General features: G+C 35.6%; 1 protein-coding gene across 3 annotated transcripts in view; it reads right to left on the bottom strand.

Annotated features, from left to right (window-relative positions):
• LOC120530198 (nucleolar protein 4-like) overlaps positions 1-26391 on the bottom strand; it is a 432135-nt gene that overhangs the window by 78067 nt on the left and 327677 nt on the right. For 2 of the 3 annotated variants that reach the window (XM_039754462.1, XM_039754461.1), the window contains exons 7-8: positions 22641-22802; positions 10545-10736 (exon numbers count right to left, since the gene is read on the bottom strand). In XM_039754462.1, the coding sequence (XP_039610396.1) occupies positions 10545-10736; positions 22641-22802 (354 nt within the window). The remainder of the gene's footprint in view (positions 1-10544; positions 10737-22640; positions 22803-26391) is intronic. The other variant, XM_039754463.1, reaches the window with a different exon arrangement.

Genomic DNA, 26391 nt, shown 5'->3' on the forward strand with positions numbered 1-26391 from the left:
GAAGTATGTCAAAAACAAATACGTAATCAATTAACCATTCGTTCCATAGTGTTGCAGCAATAAACAAAGACATTTTCTATCTTAAATGTACTGTAATTAACAATAAACTAATTCATAAACGATAACTCCACTTTTCAAAGGTTTGATAAAAAATCCTGAAATAATCAAATGAGAATTGGGTATGTTACAAGGTTTTTGGTCCATCTAAAATACCTACAGGGAAGGTCTTGAGCTTAACACAAGCTGTAATGAAATTTTTGTTTATCCTAGAATGGAGAAGAATTGTCTTGGGGACTACTGAAGTCACTTCATGTCTCAGATTGTCATCCCCACCTCTTCCGCTTCCTCTAGTACAAAAATCAGTGGCACTAGAAATCCATTGTCACATTGATCCAGACCTCTGACCAGCAAGGATTCATTCTGGAATGAAGTCACCTCTAAAATGGCAGTGAAGAGCCATTACGTCACTGGCAATGGAATTTCTTTTTTCAAAGCTTTACCTGTTTCTGTTGTATTTTATATATATTTATAAATACATATATATATATTATATACTGTATATACATATATATATATATAAATAAATACATACATATATAAAGGAATGACAATCTAATGACTGTCTAGTTCTCATGAAATAACAGGCCAAAAAATACAACGAAAGGTAAAATTGTTGTTTTTTCACTTTAATACCTTAATGTAGGCATTACATAAATTCGGCATCTTGTTTTAACCCCATTTGCTGAGTTACTAGATGTGCCAGAGCTGCAGCCTCTTCTTTTGATGTCTGACTAGTGCGCTGTTTGCAATGAAGTTCTTTGTAAATGTTTCAGTTGTTCATCAACGCTGGCACATTGTTCTTGTCACTTGAGCTCGGGATGAGCTGGGACTTCTGGGCTGCACTCACTCTGATTGACCCTAATCCTCTGGTACTATTAGGTATTACTCTGATGTCAGTATTACAGCTTTGAACATCTCCAGCTATAACTGGTAAAAATCCAATGTCTGTATTACAGCTTTGAACATCTCCAGCTATAACTGATAAAAATCCTTTAACTTTCACCAAAGGTGGGTAACGCACAAACATAGCAAAGGAAATCATTTATCTTGACTTTGTTATTTTAAAAAGCCTATAAGATGTGTAAAGATAAATTCATGTTTTCCACATTTTTCATTGCTTATACTACTACTAGTGACGGTTTCTATCCAAGGTAACATACACATGACAAGTGCACAATACAATCGTTTCTAAATCTCTACACTACCTTAGAGTAGCCATAGTTAAATAGGCTGTACCCACAAAATGAATCTGTCTTGAGACCACATTGCTAATATTATAGAAGTTGCACTTACTTTGTTAATAGAAGTGAAAGTAAAATACCAAAAATTCCCTATAACCCCACAAACAAGTAAGTGAGAAAAGAAATCAACTTTTAAGCCTCAAGAGTTTCAATTGTCTACCATATCCAACCTACAACTCAACATGATGCCTATTCAAATTCATTGATGCAGAGATTTAAGGCTTTTATATGGCATAATTCTAATTTTATTCTCCATCTCATATTGCTAAAACTCATAATTTTAAATCTAAATGGCAAAAATCATACAGAAATTAACTATTCATCCTTATGGAAATAAACTGCTTCTGATTTAACTAGCATGTGGCAGCAGTCTAATTAGTTTCCTGCCACATCCTGCATTCTTATCTGTTGAAATATAAACTTTATCTTTGGAAAATTTTAGTGCACATGGTCTATAAAATGATCAAAGAAGAAAACAGATCAATTGTACCAACTCAGAGTGAGACAGCAAGTTTTAATGATTGTGATCAAAAGATGAAATGAGCCAAAGTCAAATGCAAAAGTCATCTGTCATCAAGCTTTAATCACTTACCAAAATTCAAGGCACCTAACAACAAGAGCAAAGTTTTAAAGCCAGGAAATAAATCACAAAAAAATTGCCATGCTAACACAGATATTTATCAGCAAACTCAGAAGAGAAATGTCCACCAGTGTCGACCTTCCAAGCTATTGCATTGATTGAGTCGGTTACCGTGACCTCCACAATCGTGCTACCCACTAACTGGGTGCCGTGTCTTAAAGATGAGACTCATGAAATAGCGGTACCCAAATAGAACATAAACATGGCGTCATGCATAACGATAAAATAATTCCAGATTTTCCGAAACATCTTGTAGGCAAAAATAAAAGTTTTTTTTTTATCAGATTCCAAAACCCCCATATAGAAGAATACTTTTAATAAAATCAGATCAGGGGAACCCACAAAAGAAAAACTCTGATTATAACAAATGTATTATAACTCCCAAGAGAGACAGTGTAGTATAAGGCAATAATTAATTAGTATAAAATACAGTGGAACCTCGGTTTGCGAGTAACTTGGTTTACGAGTGTTTTGCAAGACGAGCTAAATTTTTTAATAAATTTTGACTTGATAAACGATCGATGTCTTGCAATACGAGTAGTATGGATACACTTTGTCTGCTGAGCGTCATTTGATCACAACTGAGCTGATGGTTCTTCTCTCTCTCGCGCGTATCTCTCGCTCGCGCACGCACGCGTGTCTCTCTCTCTCTCTCCTTATCTCTCTCGCTCGTGCACGTGCATGTCTCTCTCTCTCTCTCTTCTCTTCTCTTGAGGGCAATCGTCTCCTATTCTCTGTCTGCATGTCTGCGATTATTTTTGGATACGCTTATACGGCGAACTGCTACAGCACTGGGAGACTGCGGTTGCTTCAGGGCGCTCTTCCGCGTGTCGTCCTGTTGGGTGGAATTCCACAAGAGTTTAGAAACTCACTCACACCAGCCATGATTCTTTTTAAAGGTAAAGTGCAGGTTAATTTGTTTTATGTATTTTTACTTTATATTTTGTATTACTCATTTTTATATGAATAGTTTTGGGTTGTGGCATGAATCATCTGAGTTTCCATTATTTCTTATGGGGAAATTCACTTTGATATACGAGTGCTTTGGACTGCGAGCATGTTTCCGGAACGAATTATGCTCGCAAACCGAGGTTCCACTGTATATACTAATTCTTTTTTCATTCTAAATAATTAATCTTGCATTTTACTTTCAGTGCAAGTGTCTCACTGCTCATGAATTTATTCAGGGTGCCGCCTCCCTTGTAAACCACACATCCCCTCTGAGACAGCGGGAGAAGACGCATGTCAGGCCACTGGGTCTTTTTCTGCCACTGTGCTGTACCCAATGGCCAATCAGGTTTTTGACTACGAGTGGCTTCCTACATAATAGCAGTCTCTGCTGTGCTTACCACCCCCAAACCCCTGCTTTCAGTCCCCTCTTCCTTCTCAGCTGCCCATCCTTCCTTAGAGGGCAGCAGCAGGATGTGAACTTGGTGTCTTTGCGTTAACCCAGCAGCCTGCTTTACCATTATGTCAAAGGAGTTCTCTCTGTGAGTGAATGTCCCTTGGGGTGGACTGGAATCCTGGCCAAAAATGAGTCCTGCCTTGCACGTTCTGTTGATGGAACAGATTCTAAAGCCTTGCAGCTCTGAAGGGGATTGAGTGGGTTCAGGTAAAGGATGGACTTGATTCACTTATTAAAAATGTCTCACAGTGTGGTGCAATTGTTATAATACCATCCATTTATTTTAAAATCTGCAATAGCTAACACTGTGGTCACAGGGGCTAAACGCAGCACACGGCAGGAATGAGCCACGACCGTAGCACCAGAAAGTTTATAATACCAAGATTTAATTTATATTTATAGCTAGTGAGCGCTAAGGGAATGTTCTGATTGCTCTGATGGGTAACAGACACAACGAATAAATAAAACTGCTTATTCATATAAGTTGTAAACTCATTTCCCTAATGAGCTAATATTACTAGGATGCACAAAAAAAAGGTGTTCAGAGCAGCGTGTTGTGTGAATTCTTTGCTCTTTTCAGTCTGGTGATAAAAAGAGAAAGCAAAATGAAACCAAAAACGAAAATAAACTTTCACAGATCTAACCGTACAGCTTCTTTTTTCAGCATAAAGCGATTTGCAAAACCAAAAAGAAAATAAAAAGTCTGTTCAGCATGAAAAAAGCCTGGCATGGATTTGCTTCTTAAAGGCTTTATTTACTTGTAATAATGGTTTCCCAGTGAAGTTTTCTTTCTTGTCATCTTGTTGTTATTCATGCCTTTCTCATAACTGTAGTCCTCAAATTTTTTAATAGTGTGGAGTCGCTTTCCTAAAAAAAGTAACCTCCATACTCTCTTTATTTCACAATGAAACACCTTGAGCTACACATTGTTAAACATAGAATTCAAAGACTTTAGGGCCCTTCAGCATTAAATTTATAAAGAAAATCCCACCTGGCAGTAGAAATTTAACCCCTGCTTCCTTCTCTGCAAGATCTAATAGCATTAATTAAAAAGGCCAGAAAGAAAAAGTGGGAGCAGGGGATGACAATAAAACCGATATCAAAAGTAAAACACTCAAGTAATATTGAATGATCACTAACTCTCAATGGAAGAGAAGTAGGAAAAACAGGATAAAAAAGAATAATGCAAGGGGAAACAAAACATTTATACCTTGAACAATAAAACAAATCATGAGGCTGCTTGAGCTTCACCCTGGATCAACACAATCGTCTACCCTTTTAACTTTTTAATTTACTGAGTTGCCTTCAGTATTACTCCTGTCAGTATCTTTGATCCCACAATTTTTACTATGTGTCTCTACTTATTTTTCATCTGCTCAATGGATTTAATTAGAACTCAAGTAGGATGTTACTGAGTTGATCTTCATTGTCTCATTGGACATTAACTAAACTTTACACAAGATTTACATACATTCAGTCTGGGTGTGTGCATGTGCTCTTTTACATAGAAGTATGCCGGCAGTAGCACAAGAACAACTGATGCCATATCATTCATTTCAGTTACTTAGTAAGGTTTTCCCTGGGCAACTAGCTTCGATTTTCTGAAAACTGAACCTGAGAGAAGGATGCTGGCTAACCTGTAGGATATCATGAATGGTGACTCCAGCATTATGGATGAAATCTTGGTCAACCTAAGGAGCACCTTCAACAAACGGTTGAGTCTAGAAGTGCCACAGAGATCCATCAGAAGTCGTTCTTCATTACCAGGCAGCTTGAGTCGGCTCCGTATTTGATTATTTGTAGTAGGCGTTAAAGGACAACTGGACTCACAGATTACTGTGTCCATAAAAGTTACTAAAACTAGTAAAAATGCAATGTTTGAATAACTGAAATGGTTTTCTTTTTAAAAAAAGCTGTGAATCTATCTATCTTATAAACTAACAAATTTTAATGAGCTCCAAATATACAGTACTGTATACATAAACAGATAAATTGACTTCATATAAAAAAATATGTGAAAGTTCAGAAGGTACATAATTATAATTACATATATTGTGCCATGAAAAAATATTGACTCTGTCACTGAAAATTTCTGACACTGAATGTTTTCAGGTCTTTGAACAAATCTAATATTAGGTAAAGCTTAGCCAAGAAAACAAAAGACACATTTTTCAAAATATTTTTTTCATTTATCCATTTAATGCAGTTACTCAACACTACCTGGAACAGTGTTAAAAAGATGTTTCCCCTTAGTTAAATCAACCCAGTTAAAGGGCTAATTAGAATCAGTGATTTGACACAAGCAGGCTTGATTATAGACAGACCTGCTTAATAAAAATGTCACTTATTTTGACCCTTACTGTCAAGCTACTAGCACAAACAATCGCCAAGAACATAATGGCAGAGTCAAAAATTCCTAACAGGATCATGGAAAAAAAAAAGTGCTCAACATTACTTAATCTGTAAAGGGCTACAAAGACAATTCTAAGGCTCTGGGTCTCCACAATAATATAGTGGGAGTTATAATCCCAGAATATAAAATTGAGTAAAAATGTGTTTCATTGTACACCATTAATGTGGAAATCTTTGTTAACAAAAATAATATAAATATTCATCTGGCACTTGCCAAAAATCATATGAATGATCCCCAAGACTTTTCAGAGAATGTTCTATAGACACAAAAGTGGGACAAAAGTGTGACTTTCTGAATATCATGGTTGCCATCATATCTGTTATAAAGCAAGCGTAACATACCACAGTAATAACATCAGGCCAACAGTCAGACATGGTGGTGACAGCATGATGGTGTAGGGACACCTTGCTGCCACAGGATCTGGGCTACTTGACATTAAAGGAACCATGAATTCTGCTCTACAGGAGTCCCTTCTTGATGACAGTCACAGAAGCTGAAGCCTAGTTGGAACACACAGCTAGAAAATGATACAAAACTTTAAAACAAGTCTATATGAGACTGGTTGGAAAGAAGAAAAAATGTTATTGTGACCTGGCCTAGTCAACGTCCAGACCTAAACCCTATAGACATCTGTGGAAGGACCTCATGATGAGAAACCTTAACATAAGTTCTATATTAAAGTGGTTCTTCCAGGAATAGTACTTCAAATTTCCCCCACAGCATTACAAAAGTCAGATGGTGAACTTTAATAAGTATTTTTGAAATAATTGCAGCTAAAGGTAAATTAATTATTAACTGTAACATTGAAATTACTTTTTCACATGGTGCCAGTTGGCCTTGGTTAGCTTTGGTCATTCAACAAAAAATACTTCTTCACTAAGGTGCTTTTTATTTAAATTTAGATTCTGGTTAAAGACCTAAAACATTTAGCATTAACATTTTGCAATAGCAGAGAATATTGAGAAGTGGGCAGATACGTGTATACATTTTACCTTAACCAAATTCAATTTATTCCACAATAACAAGGTCAGAATGCTTATATATCTAAAGTAAAATTCATAATGTGATAACAATAAATTGCTAAACCAAAATGCATTTATATACCTAAATTTACAAAGGAAATTAAATACAGTGTAAAAACAGCAGTGAATCTCAATAAAAACAATGATGACAATTTAATCATATTAATTACCATACAGACAGTTGACAACAGAAAAAATCAAAAGAAAAGCCCCAAGTAGCAGCTTTCCATGAGAAACTAAACGTCTGGGGCTCAGGGGTGGAGGAGAACGGGCCAAGCCACAGTTCTGCTGACCTTAAACTATTTGTGAGCAGACTGAGATAAGGCGTGTGCCACTTTAAGAGTTTTACATATCTAAAATATAATTGTTCAGCATATTATGTAATATACATGCTTAGTTAGATATCTGGGAGTCACGACAACTAAACACTACTTAAAAAGAATAAAGTGGCATTTGGGAATCTGGGTTGTTAAAAAATGTCCATTTATTTACCATTATCAATCTAAATGTGCTAAATTATTACAATATTAATATGATGTTATATGGCCCAGCCCTACGTCACTGCCACAAAAAGCAAGCTCAATATTGTGTCACACATGACAAAATTCAATAGAAAAATGTCACTGCAGTAATGTTACCAAAAGATTGCTAGAAATTCCTAACAAAGACAAAAAACATTCACCGAAAATAGAAAACAGATGTACCCAAACATGATCACAACATTTATAACTAACCAATATGGACTAAGATTTCTGGATCACCCGTTTTCCTGCTTGTTCACGTGATTATTTGACCCTTGACTTTAACAAGAATACAGTTTCTGTTAACTGTTTTCAAATCTTTGCCACCAGTAAAGCAAATAACTAGCAATTTAGTTATTTTTTTCTTCACTTTTTTCTTACACATTACATTACACATTACATTAATGTAATACAGCAAACTAACTATCAAATTTTTCACTGTCGGTGTCAAAGCACCATCCAAATTAGTAACCTTCAAACAATCACAGCTGTACACACTGCTTATTGTACTGCAGGTTTAATTGTATGCACTTTATGTTTCCAGTCAACCCCACAGGTATTTCTAAAAATAAAGGGACACACACAAACAATTTGCACAGGTGTCCCAACTTCTGTTGATTACTTAAAAACCTTCTTACTGCAGAGTTGGAACAGACTGTGTTACTACACACTCTGAAATACTACTTGGACAATATTCGAGTGATAATGGTAAGAAAATCGCAATTAACAAATGAAATAACACAGAGCATTATTAACCTTAAAAGTGCAGGCCTTTCATTTAGAGAAGCTGAGTCCAGTGGTGTCCTACACAATCCAAAGGCAATTGAGAACAGGGAAAAACTCTGACAGGAAGAGATCTGGCAGACCCAAAGTCACAACCCTATTAGAAGACAAGTTGCTGAGGGTCACCAGATTCAAAATATGAAATCTTCTAGGGTTCATCACACAAGGTGTTTGTATGCTGTTGAGTTGGTGAAATGATGGTTCCGTATTGTGTGACACCAACTGTCAAATATGGAGGAGGAAGTGTGATTGTCTGGGGTGATTTTGTTGGATTCTGAGTTGGTGATTCAATAGGCTTACCACAATTTGGCTGTTAAATCAGCAAAAGGTGCAGGCTACTTTGATGAATCAAAAATCTGAATATAATTTTGTATACTTAATGATTCCTTGACTTATTTTTTTATTTGCCATTGTTTATTTGTTCTGTGCCTTGATTTCATGAAACATTAAGACATTAAACATTTCCATAAAAAGTAAAAAAAACTAAGATGTTGCAAAACATTTGACCAGTAGTGTATATATACAATCGTAGGTCTGATCACAATCTGTTTATTTGAGGGGCTACCTACCAGGTAACGGTTGTGATTGGTCAGCCAGTCAGCAAACATCTGCCACACCCTCTCAGTTGCAAGAAGGTGATCATAGACATGTTATATACGTGTGTATATAGATATATACACACACACGCACACAGAAAAATACACCTAAATATTTCCAAAGCATTATATTTAAAGATTCTCACATTTTGGGTTTAATATATACAGTACATAATTTACACACACATAGAGCATATAGCAAGCATGAGAGGCTTAATTATTTTAGAAATAACATAAAAACAACTCCAATTAGTGATAATTAAAACTATTACTGGCAGAATTTCAAAGAAGCCAAGGGTTGCATTGGCATGGGGGTCACTGGAGGCGCATGTAAGTCTTTGTCAAATGTGCTTTGTATCTGAAAATGGGGCTTGCAAGGCTGTTAAATTATCAAGAGACAATACATATTTTCCTCACTGTTCTGAATTCAGAGTACTGTCTTTCCAGCCCACACTTTTGGTGCTCACGTGCGGACTACGCAAACACACCAAATTGCTTACTTAGGAAGTGAAGCCCAGAATGCAAAGAACCAACATGCCAATAAAAAGTAGTGATTAGCTTTGAATTGTGAGAAGCAAATAAAGAGATAAACATCAAACCCAATAAAATAATTACATTTTGACAAAACAGATAAAAGAAATCACTTCAAGCATCAGGCCTTTACACTCAGGTTTATTCTCTCCTAAACAGAGTGAAGCTTTACGATTTTTTAAGAGAAATAAAACCATATCCTTACAAGCTGGGACTCTTCAGTTTTTATTCCGGGATTGGATTTCCACCCGTTAAAAGCTCATAGCACTAACTTTGCATAGCTTCCAGTGAAAAGGTTAACAGAGCTTATTCCCGGATCATCCAGGACAGAACACAACATTGTTCAGCCCCTCCATTCACGCTATCAACCGTAAAAGTAAACCAAGGACAGAAAACAAGTCTTTAAAAGCCAAATATAACATGAATGCATTGCTCAGTTTCTATTGGTAGCAGCACCTCTCCTATAAGCATTTTGTGTGTAAACTCCTATGAATATAGGCATTGTGCACAAACTTTTTTCCTGGACATAGCAACAAGCACGTGAGACGATGCTTAAAAGTAGGTCTGTGCCACCAGATTCTGACACACTGTAGATAGCAGGAGAATCAAAGGCTTTCAAATTCTTTCAAAAATAAAGACACCGAGCAGCACAAGTTGTCGAGTTTCAAAGCACAATGGGCTCTGCAGACAGTTTCCTTTAGTGTCTCTGATCTCACGAAATGAATCACACAGAGATGACCTAGGATATCATTCACTTGATGTGTGATAAAAGCAATGAAAACATAGTTTGCCCTCTGAAGAATTTCAGATGAAATGTTAATGATCTTGCTAAATACAGCTTTCATTTTTACAGTAGATACAGTAGCAAAGGTCTGGCGCATCACTGCACTGTCACATAAGTGAACCATAAAAGAAACCAGAAGGAAACTATTCCACAACTGACACAGAAAGTTTCCTCAGTTATTAGTGTATTTTCTAATAAAATTATAAGACCGCCCACCTATTTATACCCCACAACATCCATGCTATTAATATATGGGGAAAAAAAATTAAAAATTAAAAAAAAAAAAAAACTACATGTATCATATTCAAAGTTTGCCCAGATCAAACTCAGCATGCACCAAAAAGCAGTGGCATTGAACTGAATCCTCATTCCAGTGGCAGGACAAAATGGCATGAATGGAAGGGTATATGTTGAAAAATAAATAAATAAATACATACATCAATAACATTGAAGACCATCAGGATAATCAAAAAAAAAAAAAAGGAAGTCATTGGTGCATGGCAGGATTTGGATGCAGGCTAGGGCTGGGTTCATATGCAAAAACTCACCGCGTCAAAACCATTTCTTTTCATCCTCCTGCAGGACTTCAGGTAAGTGCGAATACGTTTCCGGGCGCGTTCCTGATACTCAGGGAATTGTCGCCTACATGAGTCAATGATAGCCTGGATCTTTTCTTTGGGCTGCTTAGATATTGGGACCATGCGGTCCAAGTTTTCATCTACAAACAGCCTGACAAACATCTGTTGGCAAGAGGAAGACAGAGGAGAAGGAATTGGAGGGCTGCTTTCATCTACTGCCACTTTAATCGATTTAATAAGGCAGAAGCTGTCACTACGAAGGGAAAAGCCAAAAAACTCAGCTGAGGTACCCCAAAACTCTGCTGTTGTAATAAAGGCTGCATTTATAGGGATTAAAGAACCATACTTCAAGGCAGGGAGGCGAAACACAGATGCATAAAATGACCAAGGCGATTAACACAGAATTGAACACATTATTACCGTACAAAAGGGCATATTCTGTCAGCAAAAAAGATTAATAGAAGCAAATATTCACAGAAATATTAGAAATAGATGTGTCAATGAAGTTGAACAGACAAGAATAAACTTTGGATTGCGTTAGGGATTCCGTTTCTAATCATTGTGTTGACCAGACATTTAGTTGTTATTTGGTATTTCATTCCACAACCAAACATAATGCAAACCAATCAGATTATCAGGCTACAATTGTACTCGATTCTCGGGTGTGATGGCTGTCATGATGTCTAACTACCCAAGTACATTTTTTGAAGAATCTTATACTTAAAACAAGTGCTCACCCATAAAAAATATATATACTGTATACATATATATTAACATAGTCATAGTCATTTTTTTTAAATTAGAGGCAATAATAAATTCAGTAGGGCACTATAGAAACAATTAAAAAAAACACTTTCGCTAAAAGGAGAAAACAGGAATGGAGCACTTTAATCAGTCTGACAGAAAAAAGCAACAATGTTAAGTCTTCCTTTTATTTTCGGCACATTTTCAAACAAGTTGATTGTACTTAACTAGGTGCACACTGTCAGAAAGTCAATCATTGTCTAACACACTTATCCTGAACAGGGCCACAGGGGTCTGCTGGAGCCTATCCCAGCTAGCATAGGGCGCAAGGCAGGAGCAAACCCTGGACAGGGCATCAGTCCATCGTTACTACAAACTCACACACACACACACCCACCCCAAGCAGACACTAGGGCCAATTTAGAATCACCAATTCACCAAACCAGCATGTCTGTGGACATGTAGACACTGGGAGAACATGCAAACTCCACACAGAGAGGGTCTGGGACACAAACCCTGGTCTCCTTACTGCTAGGCAGCAGCACAAACACAGCGCCAGTGTGCCACCCTGTGTAACCATATATTACAGTTTGCATTCATCAAAGCACAGAATAAAAGTAAAGATCACCATCATTTGCTTGTTTCAGTTAAACAGAGACTCACTAGACTGCTCATATCTTGACTTGTTTGGTTAATCAATTTTAGATTTTTTAAAAATATTGATGAGAAAATAATGTTTTTAACACATGAAAAAAAATTCATAACACGCCTTCACATACAGGTTCTACCCTGGCTTTTTAAAAAGAATACAATGTTTTGTTATAATATTAGCACTGTAATAAACAGATAGTAAAATTATTTATAAATTCAAAGCAACCCTGATGTTCGCACTGTGCCTACATGGTGATAAAGTGTGTCCATCCAAAGGTCTGATCAGCACTGCCAATATTCAATAAATTCAGTCCACCTGAATCATTGCATACATTATTGAATTGTCTTTACCAATATGTAAATTATAATTTTAAACTGAGCTCCTTTGAAAATAATTATAAAACAGAAAATAACTGATTGCTTAAGTATTTATGAAATGCTAGAAATACTTTTTCAGGAATCTAAGCTTTTCATTTGTGATCTGATTTGGAGGGCATGTTTTTGTGCTCACTTTTTATTAAAGGGTTGTTTTGGCCTTCCTTGTTCATTTCATATTAAGCCAGTTAGTTCCATTTATGTGATAATAACAATGTGATGATGACAATATTTTATGAAGTAAATGTTACATTGTCATGAAACAAACATTTTCTTTAGGTGTGTGGTACACAATAACTATTTTCTATAAAGGTATGGGGTCGATAAGCCTGCTGGCAACAATTTATTCTACAGAAATTCAACTATGTTATCTTCTTCAGTCTTAACACATTTTTACGGTGATGATGCACAAAAGCATATCGATGGGATGATGGTGCTACTACCTTGCTAAATGGCATCAACTACACCAAACAGAGTTCTTAATACTCAGGTGAAAAAGGTCAGCTTTGGTCTTTTCAGATTTAGAATTTTATTGCTTTTCTCATTTTCTCATGAAACAATTGACTTTGTGTGCACCACTTCTCCTTTCTCACCAGAATCACAGTTACATTATATTTGCTCTGTTTCCTGTCAATGGACCTTACTGTGCTTTGTTAGATGTCATATGTTTAAGCATTTCTTTGACTCATGTTTTAAAAGCACTAAGTTTTAATTATTGGATTTTTAAGCAGCTCTATTAATAAACTGTTGTTACAATGCAGATGAAGTTAAGAACAATTTTCTATTTTGCATAACTTGTTTCTGGAATATCCATTTTTTAAAATTTAGAGTTTTGAAGTATCAGAAATCATTTTGGTATAATTACTTTGGCCACATAAGGTTTCTGAAGCTATGTAAATATTATTACTAATGTTATGTTTTTGTTTTACCATGACAGGATTGTGTATTTTTTTCATGGGCACCGCCATTTTGTAGAACCATTATCATAATGCATTGCTTAGTTTCTAGGGTCAGGTTCTGGAAGGCGCACTGCGTAATTTCACTGTCAGGTTGCTTTTAATAGAATAAGAATTCTTTGTAATCATTTAATGACTATGCACATTGTTTCGGTTTTTGGTGTCAAAGATTGTTTGATTTTGCAGTATTTACATTTCAGGGTTCATCTTCCGATCCATCTAATAAATAATACCCTTCCATGTGACAGGTGGAACAACTGTGAGTTTTATCAGAGAGGCTATCAAGATTTTTGGAGGAAATCAGTTTATTTTCAGGACATTTCCAATATATATTGCGATATATAAAGGTGGAATCCTGTTGTAACAAAATTCATGGGACCATAAAAATATTCTGAATATGCGTGATGTTTAGAACAATTAACACCGAGCTTTGACCTGTTCTTCCTTGCACTTTCCTTGTCTGCCACAGTGACGTTTCCGAGCTGCGGGTGTTGCAATGCATATCTTGCGTGCTTGAGCGCTGAAGCAACAGTGTAGGCACAGTATCAAGTATTTTTTGCATCGCATTATTATTTTTGGTGGCCATTTTTGGTTGATGAAATGTTTGTTGTACTGAAATTTACAATTCATTAAAACAAAATCCATTAAACATGATGTTGCATGAACGTTTGTCCGGGCCAACAAAAAGTATTCATTATTCTGAAAATGTTGCTACTTCGGTATTTGCTATAACAGGAAATGACTTCTATCTATCTATCTATCTATCTATCTATCTATCTATCTATCTATCTATCTATATGCCTTTCAGAATGTGAATGCATATGGGTAGCAATTTTATAAATTCAAGATCCAAGCACTGCACACTCACACAAAAATAAAATAAAGAAGAATTCACGTCAACTAAGTATGTGACTTCTGAAACTAAGCAGTTAGCCCAGAGCCTATTTAAATATGTCATAGCCATATACATACAAAACAAGGATTGCCAAGTTTCTGCTTTTTTTTTAACAATATATGAAGAAAGATTGGGAGGGCTTTCCTTTTGCTTTGGCATAACAATGTTTGTATGGTTAAATCAATAGCAGACTTAAGCATATAGAATAATATGTGAGAGTGGCAGAATGGAAACAAATACATTTTAGAATAAGGCCCTCTGTTAATAAAATCTTAATTTTATAGAGATCCCTTGCGGGACTTGTGTCCGCTCCAGCCTTCAGCCTCCCATTTCCGTAGAACTAGCTTGCCTTGGGTGAGATCTGTTCTGTGGGCCTTTTTGAGGTCTCACTCCTTCACTGTTTTGTGAAGACAGATTTATAACATCATTGTCTTGGAGGTATTCAGACATTTTTTGGTGTTATGTAGGCCTGAATCACAACAAAAATAGATGAAGTGTATTAAGAAAATAGTTGGAATGGATACATTTTGTTGTTGGAAACTGGAGATTATCCTGAGAGCAACTAATAAAACGGATATTAATAATGTACACACACACACAGATAAACACACACACAAAGCAAACTAATTTTCCATGCATAGCCTGTCTTTGTTTTCAATAACTTTTCGTTACACTGGTTACTTCCGCTGAAACATTCATTATTTTAAACATATTGCATACATTTATCACCTGACAAACATGAAATAACAAAAGAAGAAGCAGTTTAAGAGACTTAAGGAATACCAGAGACAAAATAAGAGCTCATCTAAAGTTCTTTAAAGTAAGAGTGTGGTGGTATTTAGAAGACCTCAAAAGAAAATCATGAAGTTTTGAAACAGGAAGGGTTTGTTATGTCAAAGCATGAGCACCTCAAGAGAAGACTAACTGCAGAGCATTTCATTTATTTTTCCTGATTATAACATAAACTTTCCTTGAGATATTTTTATTCATTGGTTTAGGAAAGAATGTCATACATAAAAAAACAGGGTTACTCTGAGATTATATATAATTTTGAAAATAATCATAGAATTAGGAGTTAACTCAACCACTTTTGCAATAACTGGTCAAATGGTTTGTTTCCTTGATTTATTCTCTTTGTTTAAATACTACTGCAAAAGATTACACAACCAACTTTAAAGTTTAAATATGATACCGTACAAACACTTATCTACATAAATTAATACACATGTACAGAAATAGCCATTCAAAATGTGAAAAGAATGAGGAGGCTTTTGCGGTGAATAGTCAAAAGCAGACTGCACAAGATCACATGATTTCAGAGATTTCCTGTAATGTGACTGCATTAGTCTGTAAAGTCACCAGGTGGAGCAGTGAAAGCTTGAAATGAGGTATGGAGCATTTGAACTACAACCAGTAAACATACGGGTTCTTTTTCAATTTCTAACTGCTTTATACTGAACAGGTCACAGTTTTTCTGACAAATTCTGACGGACTTCAAAATGCTCTCATTGATATTAGAAATGTAGAATAATGTGCACTGTGCTGGAAGAACAATTAACCATTGACCTTTCCACCTATGAAAACATTTGGATATGTAGTATGTTTTATTAAAGGTGAAAACAGAAAAACGAAGGTGATAGTTTTACAATTTTAAGAGAGGTTTTGACCAAACAGTGACAAAAAGCCCACATAAAATACAATTTCAAAATGCAAGCAGATTGAAATGAATAAATGTTATTAATATATGTATGTTATTACAAAATATCAAATTTGTTGTTAAAGTTCAGTTTTGTCAGTCTTTTAACATCCCTTTGTATTGTTAATATACTCAATAAAATTTTATTTTAAGGCTAAAAATTTTAAATGTAGTGTTCTTGTTATTAAAAAAACCCACTTTAATTAATAAATTAATTATTTTTTTTTATTTTTTTATTTATTTATTAATTTTATTACAATCAATACATAGCAATCAAGTTTTTACAAAAAAAGAATTATGCTAAGAACAGATCGATCCCCACCCTTGAGAGAGAGAGCAAGCCAAACGGTGTAAAATTTAAGGCTTTTAAAAATACCTAAATCAACAAATTCTCTGTGCTTTATAAAATCATTTCAAAATATTACTGATTAGATCCTGCCATGTTTTGAAAAAAGTCTGCACAGATCCTCTAACTGAGTATTTGATTTTTTCCAATTTCAAATAGTATAACACATCGGTTTCCCACTGACTTAAAAGAGGAGAGTTTGGGTTCTTCCAGTTTATCAGAATAAGTCTGCGTGCCAACAGTGTAGTGAATGCAATCACAATTTGTTTGTCTTTCTCCACCTTAAGACCCTCTGGAAGAACCCCAAACACAGCTGTTAATGGGTCAGGAGGGATTGTGAGTCCAAGGCTGTCTGACAGGTAATTAAAAAATTTTGTCCAGAATAATGTTAATTTGGTGCAGGCCCAGAACATGTGACCTAGTGAGGCTGGGGCTTGGTTGCAACGTTCGCAGGTTGGATCATGCCCTGGAAACATTTTGGAGAGTTTTAGTCGAGACAGATGTGCTCGATATATAATTTTGAGTTGTATAATTGTATGCTTTGCGCATATGGAGCTTGAGTGATTTTCCTGCTTTTTTATTAAAATATAACGCTTACTTGTTATGGAAAAATAAACACACTGCACTAGATTCAAACCCCATTTACTATTTGTGTTAGTTACCACTACGTCATCACCGCAGTTGCTTACTAAAACTCTAAAGTCAAAAGTGAACAAAAAAGTTTATGCAGATGTTCACAAAGTAGTAATAAGAATGTCTGTAAAAGCATTACATAAACATATTATTCACACTATTTAATTTTTTCTAGATGTGAATTTCTTTGTCTCATACAGCATTTTCTTTTAAGTAATTTCTAAAAATTATATATTTTCACTTTCGTAATAAGTACACGTATTTAGAGAAGAGTCTGAAAGACTAACTTCTTATTAAGTATATAAACGTATTATAGTCAAAATAAGGGTGGGACAACTTTTCCAAAATAATCACAGCAAACAGCAGAGTAGTTGTAAAATTCCACATTAAGTAGATTTAAATGTGCATAGTAAAGAGATTAAATGAAGCAATTGTAGCACTAGCAATTGATGCATCACAAGCTCCACCTGTTGGTCAATCTGGCTAGTCAAGCATGTAACACAGTAGCTCACTCATTAATTACTACATTTTAAATGGCTACATCTGTATATATTTTACAGTTAGAGATTTAAACATACATACAGTTTTTATATACATGCACGAGTCAACTGCACAACTATACCTGTATTTTTCAAATTATATTCATTATGCAGTTTTGCTGTGCTTTTCAGTCTGTAGGAGTGCCATTATACAGAGCCAAAACTGTTAAATTGTCACTTAATACTGCTTTTATACAGGGAAAGATTTACTTTAGCATTATAAGGGTTCATTTAATATTGTGATTTTGCTGTGTAGTAAAAATCTGAGCCTGGTTGGTCATGCATAAGATACATATTTGTCAGTTATACAACCCTATTATTCTTCTTTGCGACACTCCTAGAAAGTGTAATATTTTTATCACAAGTCATCATACTATTGTTTTAAAATACACACTGCTGTTCTGCGTAATTTAAACGGTGGTTTAACTGAAAATGTACAGTAAAAAATCAATGACTTTCCACCATATTCTTTTCCAGATAGCTTGGGGATTTGGTCTTACACACCACCTGTTGGGCGGCACAGTGGTGCAGTGGTAGTGCTGCTGCCTCACAGTAAGGAGGCCTGGGTTCACTTCCCGGGTCCTTCCTGCGTGGAGTTTGCATGTTCTCCCTGTGTCTACATGGGTTTCCTCCTGGTGCTCCGATTTCCTACCACAGTCCCAAGACATGCAGGTTAGGTGGACTGGTGATCCTAAACTGTCCTTAGCGTATGTGTGTGTCCTGTGGTGGGCTGGAGCCCTGCCTGGGGTTAGTTTCCTGCCTTGCTCCCTGTGTTGGCTGGGATTGGCTCCAGCAGACCCCTGTGACACTGTGTTAGGATATAGCGGGTTGGATAATGACTGACTGACACCACCTGTCTATGGCATGTTCAGATCTCTGGGCCTTTAGCTTTTTAAATAAATGTACAGTTCATCTTCTCAAACAATACATAAAATGTGTGTATACAGCTAGGAAAGTGGAAATACTATCTATGGCTTAGTGTATAATGTATTGAATGTTTATTGCTTTTATAAAGGTTGTGATATATGGCTGGCAGTTTATCCCGGTCAATACCCAAAAGCTGCCAGATGGAGCTGTCCCTGCCACATGGAGGTGGTCCGAATTCCAGCGGGATATCCTGGTCAATGAAGATCAACTTCACAGCCCTGCTGGATACCATGGGTGTCACCAGGGGATGTTGCAGGGAGACATGAAAGTTTTTATTATAGTCCAGAAGTACTCCCTAATCATGGGGACGGAAGGAATGAAGTACTTCCGGGCTGAAGAAAAGAACAAGATTTCATCTGACCCAAAGAGTCAAAGAGTATAAAAGGACTGTGGGAGATCCAGCAGAGGGCCGAGTTGAGAGGAAGGGTGACGGAGCTGCTGGGAGGAGAGGAGGATTTATTGTGATTGATTATTGTGATTTATTATTATTATTATTGTATTATTGAGTATAGTGGAGGTGAAGGTGCTTTGTGCACATTATTGAAATAATAAATTCATTATTGGGACTTTTTATCTGGTGTCTGAACGTGTTGTATGACAGTTCAGGGGTCAACAGCGCCCCATATCTGTCACAAAGTCTACCAAAAACGGCAACAGTTTAAAAGTACTACGCCATGTTTCTTAATGAAAGACCAACTGAAATGTGTTTATCATAGACTTTCAGAAAATTTTAGTATGTGTCTCATATAACCTGAAAAGCATTATGATATGAAAAATACAGCTACAGTTGCATAGTGAATACAGCAAATTCTTATCCATGTAACATAGCCTATTCACATTACAATATGAATACAAATTTGGATAAAATGTCTTTTTAGTACCCTTTGAGAATAATTAAAAGTATAAAGGAAGAAAAAAACTCACACTCAGTACAACAGTCATGAATAAATAGACCTGTTCACATTCACAGAGATGATATTCGTTTAACCATCATTTAGTATCAAAACCTAGGCTTTGACACAGCTAGAAAAATCCATTTGTGTAAAACTTGTGAGTTTTAATCATGGCTTGCAATTTCTCTACATACTTAGTTCCTGCTGTTTGTATCAAAAATAATTTCAGAACAAACTGCTGTATGTATTTTCACTGAAAAGGAAAGTATTAGTTTGGCAATACTCCAGAGCTGAAAAATAATTAAACTGGAAAATAACAAATATATGCACTCTGCCAAACCCCCAAGGATTCTGTTGGGCTGCTATTTAGCTTGTGAAAACATTTGACTGATGAACTTGGATTATTTGTTTTTTGTTTCAAATAACACGTTAAAAATTCCCATAGGGACCGTTCATAAAAAACTACTGCATATGAGTAGCGGTTTAGAGGGAAGTTCAGAATATTTTAAATGGTTACAACAATCCTCCTCTATGAAAAGCAAACTGTATTATCATCACTATTGCTAAAAAGTTATATTAATTATGCAAAACAACAAAATGCACTAGAATAATGTTATATATTTCTCAGCAGAGTTAATTATTTAACATTTTAAAGTTGATAAAAATGTATAAACATATATATTATGCACTGATGAGTTTAAATGGATGAATACATTGGTGGTAAGTTAAGAACAGCATTTATAAAATGTCAAGATGAGAATTAGTGATGATAAGGTTACGGCTGTATTCATTCTCAGTATAGTGATCAACTTCAATGATATCATATTTCTCATACAAGTGTAAAACAGTTTTGTTTGTAATCACTGCTGAGACTTTACATGTCGATGGAAGAGACTTTGACTGGTAATAGAGTAGGCAACGAAATGCACTTAAGACTGAGAAACTGGAGTGGAGACTGCGCTGCTCATGAGCGTGACATGTTGAGCCATTCAAACACTGCATATACTGTATGAAGTTTTATTCATTTTTAACGTGGAGATATCTTAGAATGACTAAAAAAGAAACTTATTTTTGACAACTGATGTTTCCTAAAGTTAGAACAAGCATGTAATATATTTCCTTAAAAAAAAACCTTGTTTAATTTAGTACATATAAATACTTTTAGCAGTATTAATTAATCCACCTAAAAAGACTACAAAAATAGCTGTCTGTGTGTCTGTATATGTGTGTCGGTCCAGTTGCAATGTCTCAGCAGAAATAAAAAGCATTGCATTTGTCATTCCAAAGATGGCACATCACAAACATTTGTACTAAAGCATTTTATTACTACAAAAGTTTCTGATGTGCCACCTGTTGGAATGAAAAATGCAATGCTTTTTATTACTACATGCATTACAAAATTCACTCCAATAGATGGTGCACTGCCAATGTTAATGCTGAGGTCTGGGTTGATTACTTAGATTTCAACCCATCTTAGAAGGGTAGTACAGCTAGTTTTGCAATAAAACCATAAAAATGGAAAGTACTAGATTTTAGGTTTTCAGCAACATTTTTAGTTGTACGCCTTGTGATCTGAGTCCAACTCATCTATTAAGAACATCTGATGTTTCAGACTTCTTATGGTGCCTGTTCAGTGCTTACTCACCCATTCATATGATGTTCAGTTTCACTGTTTATTGAATCATCTTTCAGTTGAGATTAAATATGTGTGGCATTTTCTTGTCTGACTTCCAGATACTTTTAGTAAAATGTGAGCATTTACTAAACATTGGCAGTGTGTCAGTTTTACCCTTGCTGTATAAAGCCTATAATATTTGATTGATTTTTGCACAAAATACTCCTTCAAAGAAATACAAAAATCCTTCCTTCAGTACAAATCTCATTCATAGACCCATGGAAACTCCTTAAGGACCGTACCTTTTTAACATCACCATCATCTGAAACTGTAGCAGTAAGTTAAATGGTGTCAAATATACTGTTACACAATACTCTTCCATATCAAGCTTCAGAGCACAAGACTGCTCTAAGGATGTTGTTTTTCATTCTTTACTAATGATTATTCTGAATGAATCAGAACAAGTAAAGACAATTTATTGTGTAAAACATTTCAAAAATATGGTGCTAAGGAGATCATGCCTATTATGCTGTTAATTAGGACTATCAGTGTCTCTCTAGTTGATTGTACTACGGAGAGGGGAGAGGTTGGGGGCATGTGCTGATAGCGTATTGTCGCACCCACCACACAATGAACCACCTGGATTGGGACCTGAGTGCAGCGGGTGACACCTCAGCACCCCACTGGAGAAGTGTGAGGGGTTTTACTGGGGTTGGAGTGCCAATCCTGCCACCAATCCCCAAGTTTTCCTGTACGTTGGAGGACCTGCTTGTACTAAGCCTATATTGTAAAGTCAAGGTGTATGAATGTCAGTGTCATGTCTAAGTTGCACTGTCAGTAAAAGGATGAAGGTATATCATTTTCATTTTTTTATTTGATATACTTTGTTATTTCCTAATGGGAAATCATCTTTTCACTTGACCTTGTGAGGTCAGCACAGGGCCGGACATTGTACTGTACACTGACCCTGGAGCAATCTTCACGTTAAGGGCCTTGTTCCTAGGATCCCTTCTGGCATTAACATGATTTGAACCGTCAATATTCCAGATACCAGCCACAGAGCCACAACTCCACCATAATTTCTGGAATAATCTTAACATGAAATGGAGAAAACTTTACTGGTCATTCAGATTTGTCTGTTAAGAATTAGACACAGAAGAACAAGTGAAGTAAGCAAAAACCATTCAGGACATGTAATAGCTTAGTAAAAGCATTCCCTGTAGATGACAGAAAGCTTGTGCAACAAAGTGTGATGTTTTTAGGGAGGGAAAGAAAGGGATTATACTAAATAATACTAGCCAAATTTTATTCTATACTTGTATCAAAATGTATTGTCTGTACTGTTTGGTTTATTTTAATAAATTAAATTCGTAGTCTTAGAAAGCATGTGACAGGGAATGCCATATACTACAGAAAAAAAGTCTTCTACATATTTATGATCGTATTGAAATTTCTAAAAGTAGCTACTTACATGTAATGTTAGCTAAGTTAAAATGAAGATAAAAAGTAAAATCTCCTGTATGTTCAGCATATTCACTACACCATAGTGAAACTATTATACCGAGTAAGTCTTAAATCACTGGAAAATGTTTTGCCACTGCTTACATGAATATTCTTTTTTTAAATTCTATTGATCTGTTCTTTTAAATGTGTTTTTTTTTGTCTTTTACATGTTCAGCGTGACTTCCTTTGCTAGTCATTGCAATCATTATGGTTAATGATTATACTTTTCTGAGGTTGAACAATTTTTTTTCTTAAATTTCACATCTGAAAGCAAATTTATCCTGATGACTCACATTAAACGCTTTAAGCCGTTCCGCCTCTACTCCCTCGACTTCCATTGCCTTCTCGGAGTCTTCGTCGTCATCATCGCCACGAGTCAGAGACAGGTCTTCTGCTCCACCCCCTACACTCTCGTTCTTGCCTGAGTCACAACTGGAGTAACTGTGTGCTGGTGACTAAAAGAAACAGAGAGAATTAAGGCTCAATACAAGTACAGCATAATCAAGCTTTTCATACCTGTTTGTGGAATACTACAATATAACATGAAAATTTTACGTCTTGACTAAATATTGTCTACAAAATACTACTCAGAGAAATTCACAAGTACTATTAGTGGTTGTTTGAAATTAGAGGAATTTTCAAATTTTATTTCATGCCAAACATGTATTAAAAATTATAGCAGTTTGAGGAAAACACTCATTTGCAATGCAGCCTGGTATAACAAATTAAAAAAAATAAAAACAAAAAGAGAAATCAAAAATAAAAATAATGACATTAATAACAACGAAACAAAGTATAAAACAATCTCAGACTTTAGAAACTGATTTGAAATAAAAAATTTAAGCAGTCCAATTAATATAAAAGAGCTGAGGTGTAAAGTAGATTTATCCAAGTCCAGTAATAATTTGTGGAACCTGAGGATAATCCGGTCTTTGGAGCGAGTGGCAAAGGACTAATAAATGTTTAATAAACCTCGACAATTCTCTTCCTAATATGTATAGGGAAGCAAGTTCTGTTTCTATTATGAAAACTGATAATTTGCTAACTAAACTACTTACATGACATTTAAAGGTAAATGGACGTTAAGGTTATTTTCGTGACCTTGGATAACTGGGAAATCCAAATTTTGAGCCACACTTCTGAAAGCAGAGCAGGGAGCAGGCGCTAAATATTACATACTAAGGTGACTAACAGCTTCAAGTCATCAAGGACTTGAAATATTTATATTCTGTAGCAGAGGATGAAGTTCCTTTAAAGGGCTAACCAAGAGAGTTGTGCAAGAATAGACAGACATCTGAAACACTAGTAAGATCTAACACATAGCAGATCAAAACAAAAAAACAAGAGTAGTAGTCCAAAATAACAAAGCTAAGGTTTAAAAACTAGAATTCCTAACAACTAGCCTGTAAATGATTTCTTTTGTTTAATAGTTACCCAAACCGTGACTATTTTCTAATGAGTGTTACTATCTTTTACAAGAATAATGTATTAAAAATAATGGGTGGAAAAGTACCAGATCATGTGGATTAGCATCTTGTTTTGTTTAGCACCATAATAAGAGCATCCATGAAATAAATAAACTGATGTTAAAAATAGAAATCATAATAAAAAGAAAAAAAACAAAAATACATCACAAATGAAGATATGAAATTACATTGCCTTGAATAGACAATTGTCACTTCCTCATGTTCTCGTCTTCAGTGCTAAACTTTATTTATAATGCTTTATTTTTTTGTTAATCATTTTCCTAGATGCTAATAATTTAATTCAAAGTCTGGGTTTGTGTTAATATGAAAAATATAAAGACCTTTTTATGCCTCCATAAAAATATATGAGACTATAAAATTATTTAACCTTCTGAAAGAGTGAACTCTCGGTTTCAACATATGCACCGTCCCCCAGCCATATGGTTTACTCTGCCTATATATAGAATCTACCCTCAACTAAACACAGACCTTTGTGTCCATATCTTAATTTATTCCCTAGGCAGAATGTCCCCTACTATAAATAAAAATAATGCACACTTATCACCAGCCTCTAATTGGCTTTCGAAAACTCTTATCAGGTCTGCTGCTCCTTATGCAAACCTCTAGTCTCAGCATTGTAAACCATAATGATGCTACAGATCTTACTTAATGTGAAAAGGGGAAATAATTCATAATAGCTTTCATATCTTGTTATTCTTGATGTCACCAAAATTTGCAATTTATAGGGCATGTCTATTTGTGTACCTAGTGGACTGTTTCTGTGTTTTAACTACACATATAACTCTAAGTGCACTGTACTCAGCACTTCAGTAGTTCAAAACTCTAAGCACCCAATTCTCCTCGAGACAGTATTTAACATATAGCAATTCTGTACATTCTGCATACAACTGTCAAAGACCAAGTGAACAACCCACTCTGATTTCAAATGAAGTATCGAAATTATACTATACAGGGTGGTCCAGATCTAATTATGCAGATCCAGATCGTCTGGATGACTTTGATTTATGCGGGGACGATTCCAGTTCGGCACGAAGACGATGTCGTCAGTTCGCACACTTCTCGATGGTCCGGGATTTTTCGGGTGATTTTCTATGTAATAAACTTAATAAGTTATAGCGTATTGTCAATTGCATAATTAGATCTGGACCACCCTATACAGTACTGAGCTTTATTCAACAGTTCCTCAAAGTTAACATTATGACATTATTTGAATTTTGGACAATGTGCAAAAGTATGCCACTCAAAGTTGCAGATCCAAGGTGAAAATCTGTAGATGCAATCAAGTTACGGTAATAAGTAAATTGGAATCGGCATACCAGACAAATCCATATGGGTCAAAGCACTGAACCTCCTAGTCATCACACTGACACAATGCTAAAGTCATGCGCTCAACATTTTGTGATGTCTCCTTCATTCCATTCTAAGCAGCTTGTCCTACCCCTAGTGAACCAGGGAAATTCAAGCAGGACACTGATGGCTAACACAGGCTAGTGCGTTCTGACCAGCTGAAGTTATCCAGGAGCATTGTTGCCCAGATGAGCTTCAAGTACCAAACCCAGGCAAACAAGGTGGCCATCCATGTCCCCAGAAAGTGTCTGGACTTCACTACCCAATTATCTAGTATGCCATATTAAAACACAAATGGACAGACAACCTTCAAACTGCTCTGGATTTCGCAAGTCAAGGACTGATGAGCAAACTGAAATATTTGCCTGTCGGATGTGCTTTGATTACCTGCCACAATTACATCCTCAACCTGGTCATTACAGTCACTTATACTTTAAAGAATTTTGCTTTATTACATATTACTTCAATTTCTCCATGACCTCAGTTAGGTGTGACATCTCAAGTTATTTTTGTTTCATGTAAATTATAGACATTTGTAAAGTGCTCTTAAAAATGACAAGAGTGACTTGTTAAACTCCACAATTTAATGTAGCTTTAAGCTGGTCAGTATGGAGGATATGAAGGCGCTTAGCAGCAGATGTGGTGATATTTATTTAAACTTAATAGTCTGTATTACAGTTTTATTAAAAACCTTTTGCAGCTTTGAGTCAAAATCTTGCAGATGTAGTTAATCATGGCTGAATTTTTAGTTTGAAATTCTTCAGTAAGAGGCATAGAATGCAGGCTCTGTTTATTCCTGTGAAACAAACATTTCTTGATAGTCCAGAATTAGTAACTGTTGGATCAGGACGGCATTGTTGTTGTGGTGAAGAGAATACAGCACAGTGCCACTGGGCACACCATGCTGGGTCCCCTCAGAGGTTTGGTGAAGAAAACTACCTTTAATATAGTAAGCCAAAATCTAAATCGAATTTTATTTTACACTGTAGTGCTTAGGTATGTGCCAATAGGTGATAGTAAATTTATGTTTCTTTAGCAGAAAGATACACATCTGATTATATTTACCCTCACAAAATATAAATTAGCAGTCTGCAATCCTCTTGTTGTATTCAGCTAGGTAGGTAGATTATTTCGTGTGCTCTACATTCTTCCTGAAAATATAGGGCAATAGCAGTAACCACTGACAACTTACTATTAAGAGAAGTGTGGC

Source organism: Polypterus senegalus, chromosome 5 (genome assembly GCF_016835505.1).
Source record: "Polypterus senegalus isolate Bchr_013 chromosome 5, ASM1683550v1, whole genome shotgun sequence".
In the NCBI taxonomy this organism is placed as follows: domain Eukaryota; kingdom Metazoa; phylum Chordata; class Cladistia; order Polypteriformes; family Polypteridae; genus Polypterus; species Polypterus senegalus.